Consider the following 25,920-nt stretch of genomic DNA (forward strand, 5'->3'; position numbering starts at 1 on the left):
ATAGCTGATTCTGATAGTGGTGACAAATCAAATGTGAGTACCTTTTTTGCATCATTGTTTAGTTTAGAGATATGTGTTTAGCAAAAGTAAATTTTTTATATAAAATGTCTTGTGATATCCCCAAATCAGAATGATAATTTTTTTTTTCTCATGGAAATGAGAGGTTAAAAATACAACCCAAACCAAGACATGATCTGAATCTGGAATTTGTGCATTCTCCTCTTATCTGGAGAGAGTGGTAGCTGTACAGTACTTGGTTGCTAGGGCCGCTAAAGCTTTGTTATCTTAAAACAATATGTAACGCTAAATTATCTATTCTGTTTTAAATGCATAGAAATTAGAGGAGACCACAATTCTACTGTTGCCACAATGAAAAAAAATCCTCACCACAAATGCTACTCTGAAGTACACAGTATTTCATATTCTATTTGTCACATAAAAATAGCCATCATCTCTTCCTATTAGATTTAAATACAACTCTTTAGTGGAAAGGGATATGACATCAAGTGTCTAAAATTGCACTTGATTATAAGAAATTTCAACATGTAGCGTGTAATGGGACCCTTAGTGAAGCCTGAGATTTTATTTCATTATAGATAAAAATTTAAAACAAGGCTATAGGCTCTTGTGCTGGCAGCCGTATGAAATGAGAGAATAATTTTTACAGTCACACACTGCTTTTCATGTTGTGCAGATCAGATAAAAGCAAAATAGGTATTTCCTTTAAATTTGAGTACCTGCGGGAATCTCTGTTAAGAACCGCTTAGAGCATTCTTTCGGATCTTTTTTCCTTTTTTCCCCTCCAGTTGAAGTTTCTCAAGCCTTTCTTTGCAAACCAAATTACTATTTTATCATCTGGATACCTGTGGGCAGTCCCAAGCGTCAGTGACACTAAGAATATTTTGTACTAACTGAGAGAACCGTTATGTAGTTCTCAGTTTCCCATTCTAACATTATTGCCAGGGGTAGGCAGGGGAAGTGCAGCTTTCTCTGGTAGCCTTGTGAAATGCAGCATCAAAGTCTAATGGCTTGTGTTTTCTTCACTCAAGCGTTTAAATTTTTGGTCCTGGGATCCAGAAGAAGAGCGAAAGCGCCAGGAAAGGTGGCAGCATGAGCAAGAACGTTTGCTTCAGGTAGGAAAGAAACTCCATATATTCCGTGTGGTTCAGGTGTTGAATTGTACTTTTGGACAAAAGTTGGGAAATTCATGTCATGTTTTCCAGATCCTCTATGGAAATGGAACAAATTTTGTGGCGGATGAGTGATAAAATGAACATACACGTATGTTGTCTGTGGTTTGGACACTCTTAGGTCTCCCTTTCCTACTCCATGGAAAGACCAAAAGGGCTTTAGTTTTGCATTTCAGCACAGTTACATCAAATGTTGATCTCAACTATATTTAAAGTATATTGAGCATAGACTGCAAGACTCTTCATTAATTTGGAGCCTCTTTCTCAAGACTGATGATTTTCTGACCCTGACGCCTATGCAACTCGTCTTTAAAATGATGGGCTTCATAGATTTTTGTAGACTTCTGTTTTGTTCACAGGTTCTTCTTAGAAAACATCAAGCTAAATTCAGATACTACAGGTTTGTGTTATTTTCATGAGGGGGGAAGCCTCAAAACAACCACTGTTTTTGCCTACTGGTAGAGTAAGCTGTAAGAGTGCTGGCTTTGTGTCCTAGTTGGAAGAAATGTAGTGGCCCCAAGAGCGTGAATTTCTCTGCTGGTTAGTAGTGTCTTTTGAAACTGTGATTAGGTTTGGTCCCAAAGAAATCGTATCTTTCCTCCATATAACAGAAGAGCAAACAATTGTCAAATGATGGAGAATATAAAATGGAGTCTTTTATCTTTTAAGAATTACTGTGTGTGTCTCTACTGCTTTCCTGAGATTATTTGTCTTTAGGTAATATGGTTGTTTTCTCTTAAAATTGTGTAAAATTCATATCATGGTTTTTCTGGTATATGTGGGTGTTCTCTCAATAGTAAATGCAGAAGTGGTTTCTAATTTGAACAGAAGTTGAAACTGGTGTAAAAGGGATATGGAAGTCACTGTTCTTCCCCATATTCAGACCCGTTCTGTCAATTTTAAAGATGTCTTTGACATCATTTTTTCATACAGAACTGTATGAAAAGAATTCTCAGGAAATAATTCCATCAAGGAGAAAAACAAGCTACTTGAGTAATTATAAGCTTACCCTCTTCAGATCTTTACACACTATTCATTTATCTTTTAAACTTGCACAGGTGTTCATCATTCATGAAATTGTACTGGTATCTCTCTTAAATTAGTACCAGTATCTGCAAAATCTGCTTGTTTATATGCTACTTTGCTGAAGTTTTTAGTGTAAAATCCATGCCTACGTGTTTTGGGGAGTGTGATGGCTTTTTGGAACTCTTAATACTGTATAACAAGAAATTATTGAAATCGTTGAGCATAAATTTCATATCTGACCAAAGATTTAAAGACTTCTAACAAATTAAACTTCTTATGATATGTTAAAAGCTCCTTGTGGTTCGAAGCTAGCAACAAGTGGGGAGAGGAGGAAAAGAAGGTTTTTTGACACTCATGGATATATCAAATTTTTATCTCCCTATTTCCTTCTATTTCCGATTAAACTACTCTTAATTTCACTTTCACTGTGAGTACTGCAGAATTTACTCCTAATACAGAATGGTATGAATTTACCTGTATTTGTATCCTCTTACAGGAGAAGTATCAGAAAGAGCAGGACAAGCTGAAAGAGGAATGGGAAAAGGCCCAGAGAGAAGTGGAAGAGGAGGAGCGTAGATACTATGAGGAGGTACAAGGCTCAAAGGAGGAGGTTGTTTATTGACTTATTTTGTACTTAAATGCACCCAGTTACATAACTAAAAGAATCCCATAGCTAGATTAATTAATGAAAAGCCTTCTCAAGGCTGAATTCTCAGGATTGTTTCTCTTAAACACTACCATAGGCGCTGAGGGAAAATACTTAAATATTTAGACAGGTATCCTCAGAACCTTCGCATAGGTGGAGGTGTGTAATTGCTATGCAAGTCTGGGTGAGTCAGTGTGGTTGTGTCTAGGCATGCTCAGACTTCCCTCCGGAGACAGAACTGTGTGCGTTCTGGCATAGCCTGGACTTGGTGGAACTCCAGATGAAATTGTTGTCTGCCTTGGGCTTGATCATGTACATATTTTGTAAACTGAACCTGGTTTTTAAAAGAAAAAAAAAAGAATCCACATGGAATGTTCAAAGCTTGCAGTTCTAGAATATTAACAATATAGAAGATAGTGGGATTCTTCTGTTGTATGTGAGTCATTATTGCAGAAAACTGGATAATATTAATGTTTTCAGTTTGACCAGTTGTGCATTATGCAAATTGATGTCTTATCATCTGTGTTTGAGGGCTATATTGTGATCTGAACAAGAAAATTCTTTCAGCTTTCAGAATAAGTTTCTTATGTACCAAGTGTAATTTCATACTTTTGTATGAAATCTAGTAGGCTGCTGTTATGAGAAACAGTGGTGTCATCCCAAGTGGAACATTCTTTCCAGTTTTGGACATCCTATCTCAAAGATGGTAATGGTGAAAGGAAAGGGAGTGCAAAACTTTGAAGCAAATTAAAAATTGACATGTATTCTTGGCACCACAGGTCCTTACCTAGCCATCTAAATACTGCACATAGCCAAACTGTATGCTTCTACTTCTCAAGCTCATAGCTGACATTCTGTGTTTTTAACCCCACTCTCTCCTGATGCTCTTTTTTTAGGAACGTAAGATAATTGAGGACACTGTAGTTCCATTCGTTGTTTCTTCAAACTCTGCTGATCTCCTCTCCTCTTCTTCATCTACTACTGAAGGAAACAAGACACCGGTGAGTTTCTCCTGGAGTAGTAGGTCAAATAAAGACTAAGCCATCTTTAGTGCAAAGTTTTATTCTTCACTAACAGCTAACAAAGTCTGTGAACAGCAAGAATTCTGGATCTCTTCCATAACTAATGATACCTCAGAGTGCTATAGCTTGTATGTTTTCACAACCAAAGAGCCATACTACCAAGCAAACTGCAACCATCCCATTCTATACTAGAGCAAAGGGTGATACTTTCTCTCTTTGCAGCTGCTTCTGTTCTTTTACTGGTGCTGTGAAAAACAGTCACCTGTTTCTGTTTGGTTTAACTACCATCTCAAAGCCAATAAAATCTGAAGGGAGCTCCCTGCATCCAAGATCTTAAGTGTAAGAGATGAGACTGAATTCTGCCTCCCCACTTTTCCTCCTCTCTCTCACCATCCCTCCTAGAAAGCAGCAAAACAGAGGGATGTTCATGCTCTGATTATTTTATTTACTTATGCAGCACAAAATATTTGACTCAATGCATCTAGCATCTAATTAAAGAAGTGTTCAACAGAGATCAGAGAATGACACCCCAGGTGAGACCAGTAGAGTAAATGTGGGATTCCCAGACATGATTTTCTCCTGCCTAAGACATCCACACCCAAGAAGTCATCTACCTTTCTCCATTCCACTTCAGGATTAGGAGTAAGATACCATCTGGTTATCCTCTCACCCTTCCTGCCCCCTCTCATCACTCATTCATGTGCAGGGGCATCAGCCATGACCCATTTTCCACATGGCTGTGTGGCAGTAGCTTCCTGGGTGGAGATGATTATGCCATGTTCAGGGCAGTGCCTGCACCCAAAAGTGAAGGATCTCATGTTGTGCCTTTCTCAAGATCCACCAGTCAGGTATGACACACTGTAGTGCCATTATGGAAGCAGTACTAGCATTGTCATTTGAGGATGCTCAGTGCATGTGAGTAATACTTTGCCCCCCCAGGCAAAGGCAACAAGCTGAGGTCCCTCACAAAGTCCTCCCAAGTCCAATGGAAGACTGTTAAGACTTTCAAAGTCATTCAAGGACTTCTGCCAAAACTATGTAGGGAAGTTTTATTTTGTCATCCTGAACACCATTCATAATTGATCCGTTTTTAACTTTTTTCTTTAATACTTAGTTTAGTCCAATTAGCTGATTGTTTCAGTTAAGTCATCGTTAAATCCTAAGTTAGCCTTACTACCATCAAATGTTTCCACTGTATAATGTGAGATGTTCTTTATGATAATAAATATATGTGGGGACAGCGCATACTTTTCCCATGTGGGTACTGATGTCAAACTTAAGGGAAGCTGCTTGTTCCCTCCCCTACTGTCTTCTAGAACTCAGCTGATTCAAACAACTCTCCAGAAGAAGGCAAACAAAAAGAAGCTACAAGACAGAAAAAGCTGCTCTGGGAGCAGGACGGTATGCCATCTCTGAAAAGCAAGGAAAATGAACCCTGGCAAGAAAAGAGGAGGTATGGATCAAGCCTAAGCATTTCTTAGCCTGTGAAGCTTTGTGTTCACATATAGACTTCTGAGATGTCACATCTGCCTATGACTGATGCTGGAGCAGCATCTGGTGGCCTGGTGATAGATGTAATATGTCTCCTTCAATATTGACTTGGTGCAGGCTTATGCATATTTGCAATGTGCAGAGCTAATTGAGCACACCAGAAGGCTTGCGTTTTGAGTATATGGCTTTGCCAAAAGGCTGTCATATCAACCAGATCAGAGCTTAGGTAGCACAGACGTGTCTGTATGTCACTGTGTGGTGTCTTGTGTACAAGGTTCACAAGCAATTTGGAGGAATAAAGTAGGTGCAGTAGGTGCTGTCATTGAGAGTTTGTCGGAGATTGCCTGGCTGTCTCAGAAGTGCTGTACACAAACTTGCAGAACAAACTGTACACAAACTTTGAACACAGACAGTGTTCAAAGTCCTGGTCTTTGCCCAACAGCTAATAGCAACTTTCGCAAAGATGAGAATCATAGAATCAGAGAAGCATCTGATGATGATGAACACTGCATAACGAACACTGAGAAAAGCTGTTTCTCTGGCAAAGAAGCCATTTTCCACAAATCCAGAATGATCTTTAGTACGTCTCAGTGTATAAGGCAAAAAGGAAGACTTGGCATATGTGGAGACAAATTTGTTAATTCATTACATCTGTCCTTACACTTTGTCATTGCTGACACAGCAACAAAAATCTTTTTGCAAAAAATAGACTGATATTCAAAAGTCTAATTCTGACATTATATACTAGGTGGATTTTTTTCCTGGCTTTATTTGTACAATGTGGCTTATTTTTATTGGCAGTGGAAATAAAGTGTTCACAGGACACCCAGAGCCGGGTATCTTGAAAGGAGGCGAACAGGAGCACCAGGTGCCGGTGATGGAGCGCAGCTCACCTGCCAGGCTGAATCTGCCATTGACTCAGGGTGAGGATCAATAGTTTTCATATGCATGTGTTCTTTTCCAGAGAGAAATCTTGCAGAAATCTAACTCACAGAATTTTGGAAGTTGACAGGACACGTATATCTTAAAAATTTGAATGTCTCAGACTCGAAAGGTATTTTCTGTTAGCAAAGATAAATATGTTAAGGTGAAATTTAAAACCTTGTTTTCATCAGAGGTGGGTGTTTCAGTGGCATATACAAATATCATTTATAGGGCCACATATTCACGGTAGTAGTTAAACATAGTTATCTTCCATCTTTCACACAATCTCATATAGAGACAGGATTTATCTTGGGACAGCGTATTTCCAACACTTATTTTGTGTTTTGATAGCTAATTAGATTCTTTATGTCCATTTCAGTCCAGTGAAAATTACTACTCGTGATGTAACTCGTGATCATAACCTTTTCAAGCTAAGCCTAAAGTGACACCTGTCTCGATTTTGTCATTAGAATGTCTAATGACGTTTAAAAGTAACAGATTTTTTTTAAGTTTCTGTAAGTATTGATGTTTTTTGAATTAGGGAATTTCTCCAAAGCATTGCTGTCAACAGGGTCACCCTAAAAAAAAGGGAAATTCATTAATCTAATGTAAGTGAACAGTGGAAAGTAAGTAGGACTGAAGACAGAAAGCAGATGTAGATTTTGAAATCTATTTTTTGTTTTCATGCTAGCATAAAAATTGATGATTTGAAAAAATAAAACGTCTATGCACAGAAAAGGTTTCAGTGTTGTTACTTGTTCCAGATGCATACCCAGTTTAACATTAGCAGGTTTGCTTTCCCTGTCTTGATTTTATTGTATTCTAAGTGCTTTGATAAAAGCTGCTTAAATGAAAAGAAGCAGAAGATACTGCCCAGCAATCCATCCTTGTGGATTTGTAGTAGCGATTAAGCAAACTTAAAAAAAGGCTTGTCAGTTTTTAACAACTTCTGCTAATCAGGGGGTGTCTAAGTTCTCCTCGACAACAAGTCCCCTACATTCTGACAGCTCCTTTCTAGCCCATTGCAGCATCACATCCTTGCTCTCTCCTTAAGTCCTTAAATAGTCAGGACTACGGTTTAATTGTCTTGATATCAAAAATAGGTAACAGGTCTTTCATAGGCCACAGTAAAGTTTTTCTCCTCTAAACCAGCTGGTTGGTCCACAGCAGGATGAGGGTCCTCCCCAGCCTGTGAGCCACAGAATTCATCTGAAAGGATCCAGGTGGTGTGCTCTGTCCCAAAGATGGGATGGTTGGCTGCCTGGGCATCACACAGATCATTGCATACTGCTGGGAGCCTGTTATTGTCACTGAACCTTGTGCAACCATCTGAAACGCAGAAGGAAATTGCAAGGGAATTGCTGTTTGTCAGTAGGCTCATGGACAGTAGTGACTACACCATGTTCATCTTAATTCTTGCTACTGGGAAGTTTAGATTCCCAGGCATCACTGAACTTTCAGTCCCTCCGGTGCTTCATTCCTGCAACAGAAATACTTTATTTTCCCAAGTGCTATTTGTGGACAGCTGCTTGACCTCTCCTTTTCCCCCTTCAGAAACTGAGATTCAGCAGAAGGGTAGGTCATGTTGTGAAGGTGGTGCAAGGGGATGCTGTTTCGTAGAGGTTTTCTGGAGCAGCAGAGCCTGTCTCTGACTTTGTGGGGGGGTTCTCAGAATTTATTTGTAAGTAACAGTATATCTCTTGTCTCCTTTATGGTGTGATGTCTGTAAGTATTGAGAAAAGTATGTAGTCTCAAGTATTGAGATTTCCCCACCTCTCATTGTAGATAACTCCTGGAATCAGCAGTTGCTGACAAAGCAGTCCCCGCATCACGCAGAGGACATTCGGCAGAGACCATTCTTGGGCCAGGGTGCAGGACAACAGCTGAGCTCTGCAGGGGAAACGAGGAGGTGAGAACGTAAAATAAAGGTTGTTGCAGAGACTGAGATGTTCTACCTGCTCTGTTCTCCCTTATATTCCAGCTCAGCATTATTTATCAGTTAATTTTCACGAGTAGTCCTGCAGGGTGAAGACAACTTTGATTCCTGTCTTTCCCACCAAGACTGCTAATGCTTAGCCACTTTGTTCCTCATTACAGGTACTCCAGTAACTGATTTCCTGAAGGACCACAACCCATACTTGCTACTCTCTGCCTTCTTTCTCCTTAGCCCTTTAAACAGTCATCTCCATAACTGTTTGTGTTATTCATTTGTTTTAAGTGTCCAAGACATTTACAGCTAGGAAGTGGCTAAATATCAGGGTGGAAATGCCACGTGGGGTCTGCCTCTTTGAAGTTGGTATCCAAGAGCTTCATTCCCCAGCTTCCAAACACACATTGATTGCTGTTTTCTAGCTCTTTAAGAAGAAGATACCTAGAGATTAATATTTTCTTTCTACTGCAAATTTTGGTGAGGTTCTTTTCTTCTCTGATGCTTTGCCTTGTGGTTTTCAGTAAACATTACTAAATATGCATAGTTTTCTCAACAAATTCTTGCAGGGTAAAACAGATACAAATAGTAATAAACCACTTCTTGGTGCTCATAGCTTCATTTTTACTCACTAAAGGGCACAGACCTTTCACCTACAAACCTTCATCTGCTCTACCAGTGTGCTTCTGAGCACATCCCGTGGCCAACAGAGAGTGTGAGCTGTGCCTTGGCTTAACCCTCCTTCAGCATGGTGGTAGCTATGTTGGGTTGATAGGTGGGTAGGAGTCTGCACATGGCTGATTACCTTGTGAGTTACCTGACTGAGCAATAGCAAGCAGACCAAGACTCAGAACCAGAAAATGCGTGCTGTTTTTCATTGTATCAAAATAGCAACACACAGCAAATATATACCTTTTTTCCTCAGATAAAATCTTCAGAGCTGGGAATCCTGAAACCCACTATCTAGAATTTCTTCATGCAAAACTTTGTTTTAATTGTTTGGCGGCTGTAGTAATGCATCTTCTCTCCTGTATTTTAGGGCAGGCTATCATGAGAACTTCCGATCTGGGCCACAATCTCCCTCCTCTCCGGCTGCTCTGAGTCAGTCACCCAACAGGTACAAAAGGTCAATAAGGAATTTTGCAGACTGAATACATCTTGTAGTCACTGCTGAACTGCAGCAGTGTAAATCACATTAGTACTATGTGGATGCACTATTAATTCTTTTAAATGCTGCAATTCATAACTGTCCATGGAATAAACATGTAGCCCTCTCTCCTGTATTTCTTGCCTGCCTCAGCAATATTGTTATGTTTTCAAATAACACAGTTCAGAAAGCAGCTGTAGGACTCTGCTTGATCATTGAAATTTCAATGTAATTGAAATAGGATAATATAAACCTCAGTCAAAGTAAGCAGTTAAGCATGAGTTCAGAGCACTTGAGCCAAAGGATGTTGTCTTAATTGTAAATAGTCACATGCTTAGGATTAAGGTATGGTCTAGACATCGTCATATTTCAACACTTGCTGATTTAGAAAGAAATCCTTTCCTTAATTTCCAAAGTTAAAATACATTTTGCATTTTTGCTGTTTTTTTAATTTGCCTACATTCATCCTAATCTCCTCCTAGATATTTGATTCTCTCAACCAATGAGCTGCACAGCTTTCAGTGAGATATGTGTACCAACTCTAAATAAATGTTTATTATTACACTGTGGCCTGATTGACTCGCTGGCAATTTGGGGTATATTAACATCAGCTGACTTATTAAATAAAGTAATACAACACAGAAAATGTAGCAATTTTTTTTTTCTATTTAAGGAACATTTTTCTTCACATTTCATGGCAAAGCCCTCCTTCTGATGCCACGACATGGAACTACTGGGATTTTTTTATGTGAACTATTTCTTCTGTTTTGATAATTGTAGCTGCAGGTTTGGTGGGATTTCAGATCATTTCTAGCTACATGTAGCTAGTTGTGGTAGCTGCTTTATATTATTTAGCAGCTATATTCTGATGTAAGACCCTTTCCCAAGATCTTTTCCTGAAATGAATTCTAGTTTTGGAAGCAGTGGAGGGATGTAATTCATTGTTCCACTACAACTTCAGAAAACTTCTCTAAAAAATTTCCCAAAGCACTTTATTCTTTCATTTGACACTAACTTCTCATAATAACTCCGATAGTGGAGAAAAAGTGAAAGCAAAGGTAGATTTAAGTAATGCAGAGGGTTTCAGCCCTGGCTGAAAAAAGCATGGATGACACATAATCATAAGGTATCCCTTTGGTCTCAGGTTCATCTCTCTAGGCAAGCATCAGTTCTGGCAGGCTGGCAGACAGGTGGAAAGGGAAGAGCATGAAACACGGAAGTGTACACCTGCACTGCTATTAAAACCATTATGAAGAAGGGTACCGGTTATTCCTGAGGCCCTGATCTCTCACACAGCTGTCATTAAACAGCTGATTTAGAGATGTCTAGACAGGACTGAAGCTTAAGGAGAGAGTTAAAGCATTTTTGCATTGCAGATGGAGATACGATTTCAGCTTTAACTAAGCGTAACACTAACAAGCATGTAGCTGCAGCAGCATAGAATAAAATTAGGTAGCAAGAGACTGGTGCCTGGTCTGTGCTACTGCAGTGATTCTACTGTTGACTTCACCAGCTTGTTCGTGTGCGAGAGCAGCCTCCCTGCCTTCTGGCTGCAGTAAGCAAACCTGTCTGCAAACAAATTGAAAAAATTCCAGGCTGAGATTCTGACTCAGTTAATTTGTGTGAATATCTGCTTTGATTGCTGTGACATTGACTAGGTCTACACAATCCACAGGCATGGTTCCAGGCCTCTGTTAAGAGGCTTGCATCTCCTTGATCTAGCACAGTAAACTGGGAGGGAAATGCATCTGAGCTGCTGTGCATTCAAGCATTTTAAGACCTCTGCTTGCTAGTCTGCAAGGCAGATACGCAGGCTGATTCAGCACCGCGGCTGAAGGGTCAATGTGTATTTATGTGAAACCCCCCAGTGCTCCTTCCTCCCATCCTGTCCCTTTACATAACCTGTGCAAACATTTGGCTACATTTTAGCAGCAGTTGCTGTTCTGTTTTCTTAAAGTCCTGTTTGTCTCCTAGGTCTGTCAGCGGAAAGAAGCTTTGTTCTACCTGTGGGCTTCCTCTTGGAAAAGGAGCTGCCATGATTATTGAAACACTTGGTCTTTATTTCCATATTCAGTGCTTCAGGGTATGTCTCTTGCTTGTTTTATTAAGAAAAATTTCAAGTCATGCACAGTGTGAAGAGACAGTATATTCAGGGATGCAGATGTGAAATGGAAAATGAGAGGACCAAAGGATTTGCCTTTTTTTTTTGTGTGTGTATGTGTGTTTGTTTGTGTGTGTTTGTAGAGAAGTGCAAGTAATGCAGCTAATGTGTTATTACGCTGTCAGACATACTAATTGGACTAAAACATGTCATTTATCAAGCAAACTTAGCTTCCTCACAGAGGGAAGTATAACTTCCCTTGTGTACTCACTGGTTTTTAAATGCAACACTAGTTACCTTGTAATTTATTTTTCTTTTTTCCAAAAAAAATATGGTCAGTCCCAAAGCTACCTTTGATCTGACCCATGGTTGGAAAGCTTTGACTATGGAATGAGTGATGTATTCTGGCTTTCACCAAAGTTCTCATCAGGAATTCTTCTTGACTGTTCTTAAGCATTTCAGTCTAGAAATGACTCAGGGTAGTGTTTTCCAGGGAACTCAGAAAGTGACCATTTCCATTATTTCTGAACCAATTGGTACTGGACATTTGTGAAGCCTTTTTTGGTTTTAGACATTTACCCAAACTAAACCTCTGGCTTCTCTAAGATTTGTCCATCACGAGCGGGCTGGCTCCAGAATGCAATGTTAAAATCAGATGTCCCTTAAAATCAGTAGACTTTTGTGTAAGTGGAGACTGCTGAAATCCAGTCTTAAATACTGCTGGTTCTAAAAAAACTCTTTAACTGATGTGCAGTGCTCCCCAGGAGTATCAGCTGGGTTCTGAGGGTTTAGAGGGTTTTTTACTGTTCCAAGAACTATTGAAACAAAAGTCAAAATTTGGAAAGAGTTGTGACAAACAGTAGGGCATGGTCTCTCTTACTTTCTCTGTTTTTCAATTGACAGTGTGGCATTTGCAAGGGACAGCTGGGAGATGCAGCAAGCGGAACAGATGTCAGGATTAGAAATGGTCTTCTTAACTGCAATGATTGTTATATCCGATCCAGAAGTAAGTACCAAATCCTATCTGAAGGACAACGAACTTTAACAGTACTGTTGCCATGATTTTAACTAATGGGTTTGTCTCTTCTTGGCTTTGCCACTCAGGCATAGTTTCATCATGGTAAGGGGAACCTTCCTGTGCCATTTTAATCATCCTCTTGTATCAAAAAATACTTCCTAGCCCATTAAATCTTGCCCAGAGGATCTCTGCTTAGCAATAATAGACTTAAAAGCTGTTTCTGTGCACAAATATAAACTACACTGTGCACACATACTGCATGTTACCAGTGTCACCAGCGATATGAGATGGGCAGTGCTCATGCTGCTTCTACTCTGTGGAAATGAGTAAGATGCAGAAAAAAAAAACAATGGGAGGAATCATAGAATCAGAATCGTAGAATCAACTAGGTTGGAAAAGACCTTTAAGATCATCAAGTCAAACCATTACCCCAGGACTGCCAAGACCACCCACTAAACCATGTCACTAAGGTCCTCATCTACATAGTTTTTGAACATTTCCAGGGGCGATGATTCCACCACTTCCCTGGCCAGCCTGTTCCAATGCCTGATCACCCTTTCAGTGAAGAAATTTTTCTTAAAATCCAATCTAAATCTCCCCTGACACAGCTTGAGGCTATTACCTCTTTTCCTATCACTTGTTACTTGGGAAAAGAGACTAACCACAGCCTCCTTTCAGGTAGTTGTAGAAAGTGGTAAGGTTCCCCCTGAGACTTCTCCAGGCTAAACAGCCCCAGTTCCCTCAGCCATTCCTCATTAGACTTGTGCTCTAGACCCTTCACCAGCTTTGTTTTCCTTCTCTGGACCTGCTCTAGCACCTCAATGTCTGTCTTGTAGTGAGGAGCCCAGAACTAAACACAGGATTCAAGGTGCAGCCTCACCAGTGCCCAATACAGGGAGACAATCACTGCCCTGGCCCTGCTGGCCACACTATTGCTGATACAGGCCAGGATGCCATTGCCCTTCTTGGCTGCCTGGAGACAAGTTGGCTCATGTTCAGTGGCCATCAGTCAGCACCAACAGGTCCTTTTACGCCAAGCAGCTTTCCAGCCTCTCTTCCCCAAGCCTATAGCATTGCATGGGATTGTTGTGGCCCAAGTGCAGGACCCGACACTTTGCCTTGCTGAACCTCATACCACTGGCCACAGCCCATTGATCCATCCTGTCCCCTCTGCAGAGCCTCCCTATCCTTCAGCAGATCAACACTCCTGCCCAAACTGGTGTTGTCTGCAAATTTACTGAGAGTGCCCTCGATCCCCTCATCCAGATCATCAATGAAGATGTTAAACAACACTGGCCGTAACACTGAGCACTGACGGACACCACTAGTAGCCAGTCACCAACTAGATGTGACACCATTTATCTTTGTGCTCTGCCATCCAGCCAGTGTCCTACCCAGTGAAGAATACACCCATCCAGGCCATGAGCCATGAGTAGCCAGTGTCTCCAGGAGAATGCTGTGGGAGACAGTGTCAAATGCTTTACTAAAGTCCAGACAATGTCCACAGCCGCTCCCTCATTAACCAGGTCACCTTACTGTAGTAGAACCCATGACCTTCATGAACCCATGCTGACTGGGCCTCAGTTTTCCCACATGTGCTTTATGATCTCACTTAGGATCATCTGCTCCATGACCTTCTCTGGCACCGAGCTCAGGCTGACAGGCCTGTAGTTTCCAGGGTCTTCCTTCCTGCCCTTTCTGTAGAGAGGTATCACGTTGGCCAACCTCCAGTCCTCTGGGACCTGCCCAATAGACCAGGACTGCTGAGAAATGATGGAGAGTGGCTTAGCAAGCTCCTCTGCCAGCTCCTTCAGAATTCTTGGGTGTAACCCGTCCAGCCCCATAGACTTGTGTATGTCCAAGTGGAACGTGGGGTCGCTAATCATTTCTCCCTGAATTACAGGGACTTCAATCAGCTCCCCATCTCTGACATCCAGCTCAGGGAACTGAGTACCCTGAGAATGGCTGGTGTGGCTATTAAAGATTGAAGCAAAGGCAGCATTATGTACCTCAGCCTTTTCCTCAGCCTCAGTCACTAGGTTTCTTCTAGTATCCAGTACAGGATGGAGGTTCTCCTTGGCCCTCCTTTTATTGCTGATATATTTGTAAAAGTACTTTTTGTTATCTTTTATGGCAGTGGCCAGATTTAGTTCCAGCTGTGCCTTCACCTTTCTAACTTTCTCTCTACATAACCTAATAACATCCATGTACTTCTCATAGGGTGACAGTCCCTTTTTCCACAGGTGATAAATGCTCTGTTCTTTTCCTGAGTTTAAGCACTATCTCCCTGTTCAGCTAGGCTGGTCTTCCTGCCTGCCGGTTTGATTTCTGGCACGTAGACTGCCTGCTCCTGCGCTTTAAGGATTTCATTCAGTTCATCTTTCAGTAATGTTTCCCAAGGAATTCTGCCAACCAGCATCCTGAACAGGCCAAAGTCAGCCCTCCAGAAGTCTACGGTGGAGGTTTTCCTGACCTTCTTCTGACTTCTCCAAGGACTGAAAATTCAATCATTTGGTGATCACTTTGCCCAAGATGGCCTCCAAGCATTATTTGCTATTTGTGAACAGCAGATCTAGTCAGGCATGTCCCCTAGTTGGCTCACTAACCAGCTAGGTTAGGAACTTATCTTCCACACCCTCCAAGAACCTCCCAGATTGTTTCTTCTCTGCTGTATTGCACTTCCAGCAGACACCTGGTAGGCTGAAGTCCCCCATGAGAAAAAGGGCAAATGACCATGAAACTTGTCCCAGTTGTTTGAAGAACACTTCATCTGTAGCTTCATCCTGGATAGGTGGTCTATAACAAACTCCTACCAGGGTATCTGCTTGGGTGGCAACATAACCCCACCACTGGTTTTCCTTGCCTATCCCTTCTGAAGGGTCTGTAGCCATCCATTGCAGCATTCTAATCATGCAAACCATTCTACCACATTTCTGTGATGGTGATTATGTCATGATCTCCTTGATGCACAATGCCTTCCAGCTCCTCCTGTTGCCTATGCTGTGGACATTGGTGTAAACACATTTAAGTTGCCCTGTGGATCTGGGTTGTGAAATCATTGCTTTCCTGCTACATGTAACTGTTCAGTATATTCACTGCCTAGAGTCCTAACTGCTAAGTGGAGATACAGAGCTCTTCTCACGTACTGTTTCTGCTCTTCTCCTTCAGAAGCAGTGGCTGTAGAAATCTGGGAGTAGGAAAAGTACCTACCTACCTTTGCCAGCACAAGAATGGGTATTTTTTTGTTTCAGGAGAGCGCTATTTCCCCCTCAGCAGAGCTAGAGGGTGCTATTGTATAACCGTTTGGTGGTTTGTTTGGGCTTTTTTTTATTTCTGCTAAGAAATGTTAGCAACTTTTTATTATTATTTCTTTAACCTGACACATTTAGAAATAGCTTTTCCCCTTCAGGCTTGATACTATAAAATCTGCCTCATCTGGATGAGGTCCTGACCCTTAAAATGCACATTTACACATCTATCTTTACACAAAAAAAAAAAGAGGAAGGTGATAAAAGTCATATTTTCCTTTTCTTCTTAATCCTTTTTGCTTAAATAAAAACTGAGGTCTCTTAAGGATAGATGAAGGCTCAAATAAATTATCTATCAACTTATAAACTGTAGAAATCACCCGCTCCATCATTATTTCTATAGCAACAGTGCTGGAAAATGCAGTACAGAGCTGTGTATAGTGCTTCATGCAGTAAGGGTTTGCATTTGTACATACCTAGCACGATGGTAACCAGGTCCATGACAGAAGAAATAGGTTTTGAGGAAATGTACGGTTCCTGAAGAATAATAATGGCAAGGATTTGTCTTCTTTCCCATAAATTGCCTTTTCCTGCTCTGTTTGCTCCTCATGCAAAATCTCAAAATATGAGTTAACTAAATTTAACTTACACTGGCTCTTGTTGACTGTTTCAAAGGGACTGATTTTGGTAGAACTGCAAATATGGTTAATTGCTCATTTTTAACTAGAATTTGATGGACTCCACATCTGAAATGAAGAATAAAATGGTGCAATGCTGATGTTTTGCCTTTCAGTTCTTGGAAGTCTGATGCTAAATGTAAAACCAGTTGCTTGATTGCACAGCTCATGCCTTCCTGCCCCTATGGCTATATCTGAAAACCTGTGCAGCAGTGTATGCTGTCTCTGACCCACCCAGAATTAATCAGTACTATTTTGAGATGCTTTGGGGCATCTTGATTAAATGTTTTGACTGCCAGAAGCTTATTTGAAACTGTGGATGATTCTGTTTCAAAATAAGTTATCAAAAACCTTAAAAGAGAAAAACATTAAAGATTATATAGTGGTTCAGGGTCTGAAATATTTCTGTTCTTCAAATAAAATTGGATGGGGTTTTATTGGTTATTTCTCTATGGCAAAGCCTCAGAAGACCCTGATTTCTGAGCATCAAAGTTAAAGGCAAGAAGTAAATCAGTGAGATTCCCTATGTGGCCAAATAACACAAGGGCTCTGAATTACCACGTAACACAAATCAAGCACAGCTAAAGATGACTCATCAGTTCTTTGCTTTACTATTTTGCCACTGCAGAGCCTGAAAGTAAATATACACCCAAGTGCTTTGGGAGTAAAATGAAATAAAAATGCATGCAGAATGCATTTGTCCATGTGGCATGGAAAATATATTCCACTGCAGTTATGCTGAATTCTGCTTTGCAGTTAGTATCCCAGCCTCGCAGGAAGAAAGGGAAGCAGGGCACAAATTATATATGTTTCCAGATGCATTTTTTTTTAATTGTAGAGATCATATGAGGAAAAGCTTATGTATGTTTATTAAAATTTGTCAACTAATGTCTTGTTTTGGTTTTGTTTTACCCAGCTGCTGGACAGCCAACTACATTGTGACATGACTTTCAGTTCTAAAAACTTTCAAGAAGGAACTCTCTTCTCATATGTGTCGGCTGCCTCCAGACAATCACTTGTAAGAGTTTGAACCCATGGACATCATGGTTCTCATCTCATTTTGTAAAACTCACAGAAAAGCTGCACCTGCTCCTTTAAAATGCAATATATTGGGTTTTTCCTTTCTTAAGAAATTTGCAAAATATGTGTGACCGTGTTTGGGAAGGCAAAGCCTCAGTACCATTAAAAAAATCTCACCTTTCAGGTATGCTTATGATTTCCAGCCTGTTACCTTGTTCTTTTGAAAGTAATAAGAAAATAAACATGCAATGAGGCTGTTTTGTTTTAATTTTTCTAGGAATTAAAAAGTTTAAGTTTACAGAACCTTTATAGAATATGCCAACTGAGCTGAGAAGTAATCTTAAGATAATATCTAATCAGTGCATTTGAAAAACTAAACATCACAGCACGACTTCTCTGTTATAACTGAAGCTATAACTTTTTTTATACAGAGACTAGTTTGATAATACATCCTGTAATTCTGAAGCGTTTTGTGTTTATATTACCTTCAGTGGAGGGTAGGAGTTATACAAATAAATTATTGCACCTTTAGTGATAGGATTTTTTTGTTTGTGTACCTCAAGTAATGTTCATGACTATAGCTTAATATTCTCTCAAATAAAGATTTCTTCATTAAACCTAAAGACTGTATACCACTAACGATGGCAAGATTCCTATTAGGAGCAATCCTTCTTCAGCAGCCCATGGTGTTATTAAACTTGATGAAAGGTGATGTGGGGGAGAGGTGGCCAAGTGAGCAGACACAGCTGAATTACGAGTCTCTGAACTGCAGTTTGATGCTATGGTGAAGCTTCTCTCTTTGGTGTGTAACTTACTCATTGATGCTCTGAGCTGGTTTCAGATCTACTCATTCACTTTCAAACATTACGGTTGGTTGAAGTCTCATGCACAGAAACACATGTGGTTTGGGTGCCCTTCAGAGCAGAGAATTGAACAGCCTTGAGCCTGTGTTCCTACATACACTACCCCAATAAAGTCAAAAAAATCCAGGAGTGTGGAAGGCAGGCAGGGAGGAGGCTGCCAGCAGTAGGAAAAAAGGACTTAATTTGCCTGTATTTTCCTTTTTGTGTTTTGATTAAGCACAGCTCCTTACTAAAGTGATCCAGCAGCTCATTGAAACAATGGTCAGAGCTGTGTCATTTTATCTGCAATACACAGACAAAGTTACGGGTGTGTTGCAATTGTAAATTATCTAAGCATTTTTTGGTAAACAGTTATTGGAAATATCCCATTTGAGCAGTTATAATGCAACTTAAAATGGAAAAACAAATCTACTTATTCTGCCTTAAAACTGATAAAACTAATTTAATAGAGATGTATTTTATCTACATGCACATCCATTGTCTTTTGATGTGTTGGTAAATGGAAATGAAGTGGCTATTAGGGAAGCAATAAATTTGAGTTGTTCTCTAGCTAGCAACTATTTATTTAAATGCTAGACAGTTGCTTGCATGTGAGTTGCATACCCACGCAAAACTGTGTGTCATTGAAAACCCATGTATGATGTTATCCTTGGAGGACATTGTGACTATCTGCTGAAAAGTGACATGTTACTTCCTTAATATTGTGCCTTAGAAAATGCAAAGCTGTTGCACACAGTCAGTGATGACTTATGGATGCAATAAATCCAAAAAGCTGGAGTCCTTCATGGACTTCACCTGGGGAATATTTTTAAATAAAAAAAACCAGACAAAGGTTTTGGAAATATAAGTGATGCCCAATATTTTGATCAACCATCTGCATGATTTACTGTTAAAGGGTTTTGATAACTAGGAGGCTTACTCTTTGCATGTGGTCATCATAACATTTTCCCACAAATAATGCGTAACATGGAAATTCAAGAAGCAGATTTTATAACTGACTTAGTACATCTGTATAACTCCATGAGGTGCATTAAGGATATGTGAATATATGATGTCTAGGCCTAATTTTTAAACAAGACTGTGCATGCTTGTGCATCTGTTTGGTATAAGTCACTACCACTGCTTCACCCATGTGATAGAGTTTAGATGTGCAAATAAATCCCCAGGCATATCAAAGGGTTGGTTGTCACGGGGGTTAGATCCGCTTCTCATTCACGTTAGGGGTAAGTGCCCAAAGGGCTTAGGAGCATGGTTGGGACTAAAATGCATGGACGGGGGTGGGAAGTATGCATCGCAATGTGGACACACCACTGGGTCTCTGAAGCTGCTTAGAAATTGATCCCAGTGTCTATCAATTAGTTTCATATATGCATGTTTTAGCAAAAGTTGACTGTATGTAAAGTGAAATGAAGCAGCGTTCTCAGATGATGATTTTTCCCCCTAACAAGCATCTCTTCACCAGCACAGAATAATTCTAAACAATCTTCTAAGTTATACTTGCCAACTGCTTATGTTTGATTTTATGTTTCCTTTAAAGTCTTATTTGGCAAATTCATTCAGGCTAAGATTTCTTTTTCTTCTTTCCCCCCCCCCCCCCCCCAGTTTAAACACATAAATATGATGATACATTTCTTATCAGGAACTTTGAGCACAAAAAAAAGCAAAACGCTTTACTGCATTTGAACTACAATGTAAATGTATTTGTTGCAAAAAAATGATTTCTTATTGCTAAGCAAATGCAATGTATATAATGGGGTTTAGGTGTTTCAGAATTCATTTAGCCTCTTACTGCTTCAGAGAACCTGAACAGGTGTCATAACCTATCTGTATTTTACAGCCCCATTTTCCATGGTGTATTTTTCCTTACTCTTGCTATGTAGTGTTGGTGATGCAGTACATCTGTAGTTCTTGGTGAATGTCCTAAAGGTTGGTGAACCAGAAGCAGACCATCCTTATCTGCATGTCCATTCAAGGACAAGGATTGCTGTCCTAGCTGGGGCTAATGTTGAATACCAGTTACACTAATCTTTCTTCTATTTTATTTATTCTAAAATGCCTCTGGAAATTAGGAAAACTTGTCTAAAATGCAACAGCTTTTATAGTAAATGTCTGTTTATAAATAAAATGTTGATTACCTTTGGTGATGTTGATTTTACTTATTATTAACTAGCTTCAATTGCATATGATGTGTCTGTGTAACTCCATGAGCTGCATTAAGGATATGTGACTATATGGTGTCTAAGCCTAATTTTCAAACGAGTCCATGCATGCTTGTGCATCTATTTGGTATAAGTCACCCCCACACTGCAGAGTGTGTACATCCCACTGGAAAAAGCTTCTGCATCACTGGGGTATGCTGAACCAAGCTATATTCCACAAAACTTAGTATATGGGTAGAGACAGTCAAGAAAACATACTTGAGATGGGACAGTACCCTGTGCATTGCTACTGTAAGCTGTAGCTGAGTATTTACAAGAGCATGTGTGTCTATCATGGTAGAAGATGAACAGAGGTGGCTTTATGTGAGTCAAACCCAAAGTCCTCAGAATATCTTCCACTGGTGTTGACGGACTGTGGTTCAGACTTTGACTCAATAAAGCACTTTATGCACTGCAAGGCTAAATATATGCTTGGTTAATTCCATTTTTACATAGCCAAGATTCTTGAGGTTGTGCTTAGTTTTGCACGTGCTGAGGTATCTCACTAGTTCTTGAATCCCAGTAAGCATGCGGCTTCATGAGTAACCAGCAGAAAGTTCACCCAGAATTTTAAACTACTAACTTCCTCTGTTTCTTCCTTTTAATTGGGTCTTCAATGGATGACAGGTTTGGCTGTGTGCCAGAAACGCATCTTGGCTGTTAGATGAGTCATGGGGAAGCACTGACAATTTAATTTTTTGAAAGCAGACCTTTATCCTGGTGCCTTAATGGAAATGGCAGTGGTCTTCTGTTATTTCTGTGCGTACGTCTCTGGATGGAGGGCCAGCTTTAGTCTGGGGTGGAATGTTGGGGTTCCTGGTGGCATGCTGCAGTCTGTGGGAGCAGTTCACTGCCACTGGAGGTTGCTCTGAGGTTGGATTTGGAGGCAGGCAGACAGCTATTTCTGCTGCAGCAGCTCTGCACCAAGGTTGCTGGGCACCCAGACAGGCATAGGTTTGGTGATTGTGACCTTTATGAGCCAAATGAAATGGTGGAAATCCTGGCATGATTTTTTTATTATTTTCTGGTGAATGGAACCTGGCAGCTCTGACCTGCCCCGTGTCATCTATGGTCCTAAAAGGGCACCGATGGGGGTGCACACCACAGTCACTGATTTACAGCCAAAATATTTCCACAAACCTGATGAAAGGGGGGTTGTGTCACCTGCTCACCTCACCAGCTTCTTCATCTGCAGGTAGCAAAGGCTGCCAGGAGGGCCCTGAGGGAGACCACCTGCTAACAGGGCCTTGGCATGCTCCAGGAGAGGATGAAGCTTGCCCAGCAGCAGGATGAAGCTGGGGATGTGCTAAAAACAGGGGGTGGTGTGGGAGGAGTCGGTTATTACAGCTGAGGTTCAGACCTGGAGGCAGAGGATATCCCATAGAAAGGGGGATGTGTGCTCCAGGAGAGCTCTGTGCCTGCTCCACGCTCAATCCAGGTGTGATGCTGCATCCCTCCCTCCCCTTGCCAGCCAGGCAGGAGGAAGGTTCTGTTCCATCCAAGGCATCCTTGTTCCAGGGTCCAGCCGACCCCCTTTGTTTTGCTCCTTGTTTTCTCTCTGTAGCGAGTGTTTTGGTGCGGAGATCATCAGCAAACACAGCCAAGCACTGGTAGCTGCTGGAGGCTCTAGGCATAGGTAATGAACAGCAGTAGCTTGCTCATCTCATGAGTATTGATCCTTATCCAGACAACTCTTCTGGGGGATAGTTAGAAGCAGGCAGCTACCACTTTGTTCAGAAAATTAGCTTTAGGTACAGTTCTTGCTGCCCAGTTTTGCAAAGATTTGGTCTCAGATGGATCCTCTTCCTGAAGCTGGTAAAGTACTTAGTCAATAAACCTTGCTGGGAGCAGGGGGGACTTTTCTCACCCCTTGTCTCTGCTCTCTCTTGAGAAAAGTTTGGGTAAATGGGGAGCAAGATGACAAAATGCTCATTTTCAGAATCACATCTGCAGTGAAAAACAGAAGGGGCTGTGGACACAGGAAGTGAGCAGATGACCACCATTTGGCTGGAGGAAAAAAAAGATGCAAGAAAAATGCATCTCCCGTAAAGGCAAACAGGACTCCTATATACCTCTAAAAGCCTCCGGTACGAATGTAATTTCATCTGAATTTCCTGATAAGGGGAAATGACTAAACTGGAAGCCACTCAAGTTTTGCAAACAGTAAGAGCCCAAAATAGAGATAATACAAGATGGGCTGCGACTCTTCTCATGGTACGGTGCGGGGTTGGTATTTTGGGGGGGTTCTGCTTTCTTTTTCATCTTTGTTATAAAATGTAGCATAAGTTAAGCATGCAACAGGGATTCTTACCCTTCCACAAGGCTATAGCTGCTGCTGTCTAGACCTTACTGAATGCCCCATGCACTGCAAGAGTAGCTATTGGAGCTCTCCTTCCCAAAGCATATGGGGTTTTAAGCCATTTACGAAAAAAAAATCCATTATTTAAGGTAATCTTACAGTCGCTGTTTACTCACCCGTAGAGTCCATCTGTTTCACTGCATGTGATACACTGCAAATTCTCCTAGCTAATGCCATATCCATAGTTCACAGATTTTTTTCTAAGCAGCTAACCTGCTGCTTCAAACTTGCTGAAGGCAGTCACATAGGCCTAGAAACTAAACCAGAATTAACAGAAATGCAAATCTTCCCTCGAAATAACAGAATTTATCAAATAGAAAGAAGAAAACAAGATATTTTAAAATTCCTTTTGTCTGTCACCTCTGATTATAGCCAACAAACTCCTTCAGTGACAAGCACAGGAACAGGCACAGGCCATCCATCCGCATCTCTGGGAACTACCTGGTAGCTTCCCACGTGGAGTGTCAGAGTGGAGTGTTAGGACCTGAGGAACAGAAGATGTCTCAGGTGGTTAGGTCAAAGCTTTTCTTCCAAAAAGGTAAGCACCAATATCAGATAGCAAATGATGCTTCTTCTGTAACACAAGCTGTAATCTTTTGCCCTAGTCTGTGGTTTGCAGGAGCTCACTAAAATGTGCTTTCCATATGACATACCTGGCATCTAATTCATTTCTTGTGAAAAAAGGATCTTTGGCAATGTTGCACCTCCAGCACATGGTGCCCTGTGGGAAATCCTGTTGCTTGAGACAGTATGCTCAGGCTGTGAGACTTTCCTAGAGAATTTTGCATGACCTTAAATATAGTTACCTACATCAGATGTTTGTGTGAGTCCCTCAAGGACTGGTTCCCTCGGTCTTCCAACAGTTTGAAGAGCAAAAAAAAAAAAAAAAATGACATCATAAAAATAACCAAGCTATATTTTCACGGCATTCACAAATACACAGTACTGGATAACAGGATGGTCGCCAAGTCTGTATTCTCAGAAACAAAATCACCAATGCAACAGATATCAGCCCGTCATGCTACTTCTATATAGGTTCTACAGCATAAGCTATGAAGATCAACATCTTCTGCAAATGAGAAAATGTCCTATACACAATCCTAGCTGAGAGACTGTTAAAATATGTCTTGGGAGAAGACTTTCACAACAGAATAAAATCACGTGCCTCTACCTGTCGCCTGAGGGTGGGATGTCATGCCCCAGGATGGTATGACACAATTGCGGTGTCTCAAAGCACACCCAATCACTTAAAAGGACTATATTGATATGAATATGAAACTTTATGGAATATATACTTGGAAGCACCCTTCCCAGGTGTTAATGGGGATAAAAAGATTACAAACATATCAGGAAGGTTTCAGAAACAGAGTCGTTGAATCTTTTTCAGCTCAGAAAATGACTAGAATGCACCAGACAAATGAGCTGCTTCTGGAACAACCTCCATGTTGATAGTAGTGCCAGAACTGCTGTTCCAGGGACCTGGACTCAGGTGCTTGCGATGGACATTCCCTCTTCTCTGTGGCCAAGTGCTCTTTGGCTGCCTTTAGGGTGGTTCAGAAAACACTACCCAAGTTAAGGGTGGAGAGGGGAGTAGCACTAACCCTCCTGTTCCTCAATATGCCCCTATCACTGAGATCGGAGGTGTCACCTCCAACTGCACCTTCCTGCGACCATATCTAAACATTGCCATGTGAGAACAAAGTGGTTATTTTTACCACAAAATGTATTAAATGTAAGGGTGGGGTTTTTCAGTCCAATTACAAACTTTTCTTAGGAAAAATTAATTCTGGTGAGTGATTTGGGATTTGGCGTCTGTATGATTTATTATCTAATACTGATGCATTGAAGTAGACTGGATTTCAGCATGAGCTTTCTCTGTTGGACTTTGTACTACTATTCAAGTCTCAGTTTAAAGCTTTTTCTGCTTATACATGATGATAACACTCAGATCATTGCCAATCTGAGGGGGAACTGAGCTCTCTGTTTCATTAACTGACATTTTGGAGGAGTTTTAGAAAACATTTGGCTTGGTTCATATTTGATGTAGCTTTTTAGTGCCCTTCCTGGTTCCATGGGTTCATATTGGAACCCTTCTTGGGCAGAGGGCAGTGCTCATGGCGCGCGCATCCCTTGGAGAGCAGGAGGCACAACTTATGGAGTCTGGTGCAGGAGAGCCACACACGACTTCTACAAACCCTCTTTACTCAGCCATGTCCCAGTTAGGCTTTAGATAAATGTGAAGAGAGCAATATTAGCTAAAGCTGTGAAATGTATTCTGCCTTCTTGTTCCAAGTAGCCACAGCTCTTAGACTGAGTTTAGAACACAAGGAAGCCAGTTAACACATCTTACTGATAGTTCTAAACACATCTTATTACTAGTTCAGAAAAGGTAGCATGACATTGAAAAGGGAGCCATGACAAAGTGTGCTGCTAACTCTTACCATTACAAGTCTGTTTCAACAGATCAAAGCTGAATTTCAAAATTAATTTACAGCCTCACGAAACCACATTCAAACACTAATCTTGATATGCAACCTACCTGTTTAGCGTGTATGTGCATGCTGACAGCAAAGCTGGGAGGTAGTAGCAGGGCCAAATTAACCGGTTCCAAATCTCATTCTCTCCATTTTGCCTCTGCCGGAGCTGTTATCTCTCAGAACATTTGTTATGGATACACATGGGCACACAACAGTTGAAAAGCCATTATCTCTTTTAAAGGTAGTGACTAATGTGCTTTTGCCCACGGTGATGCGAAAAGACATGGGAAGTTTTTGCTGCAGAATGAGCTCTGTTCACCTGGCATAAAAGCAGCTGCATTTTTCAAATCTTTTTAGAGGAACAGAGGTCTTTATTTGCTACAAACCCTTGCTGGTAGCTTTGTTTTTATATTTTTCCTGGAACTGTACATGAGCATTTTTATATCCTTCCATGCCTAGCAAATAGGCAACTTTTAAGTTTGTTCTTTTTCTCCGACTAGTGTAAAATAATATTTCAATGCCTGAGTAATACAGTCCAGTATATGTACATGTGGTTTGGTAATCAAAACTAGAAGTAACTTTCAAC

At 40.8% G+C, this 25,920-nt stretch overlaps 1 protein-coding gene across 1 annotated transcript in view; it reads left to right on the forward strand.

Annotated features, from left to right (window-relative positions):
- Positions 1-17,359, forward strand: part of LIMCH1 (LIM and calponin homology domains 1) — a gene marked incomplete at both ends in the record, with an annotated part of 176,857 nt that extends 159,498 nt beyond the window's left edge. Inside the window, 11 exons of the mRNA XM_080625851.1 lie at positions 5-33; positions 1,050-1,133; positions 2,713-2,805; positions 3,759-3,863; positions 5,201-5,337; positions 6,177-6,298; positions 8,085-8,208; positions 9,266-9,352; positions 11,348-11,456; positions 12,378-12,480; positions 17,334-17,359. Coding sequence (XP_080481977.1) covers positions 5-33; positions 1,050-1,133; positions 2,713-2,805; positions 3,759-3,863; positions 5,201-5,337; positions 6,177-6,298; positions 8,085-8,208; positions 9,266-9,352; positions 11,348-11,456; positions 12,378-12,480; positions 17,334-17,359 — 1,019 coding nt within the window. The remainder of the gene's footprint in view (positions 1-4; positions 34-1,049; positions 1,134-2,712; positions 2,806-3,758; positions 3,864-5,200; positions 5,338-6,176; positions 6,299-8,084; positions 8,209-9,265; positions 9,353-11,347; positions 11,457-12,377; positions 12,481-17,333) is intronic.
- Between the last annotated feature and the right edge of the window lie 8,561 nt (positions 17,360-25,920).

The sequence above is a fragment of the Psittacula echo genome (genome assembly GCF_963264785.1).
Source record: "Psittacula echo genome assembly, chromosome: 1".
Lineage (NCBI taxonomy): Eukaryota > Metazoa > Chordata > Aves > Psittaciformes > Psittacidae > Psittacula > Psittacula echo.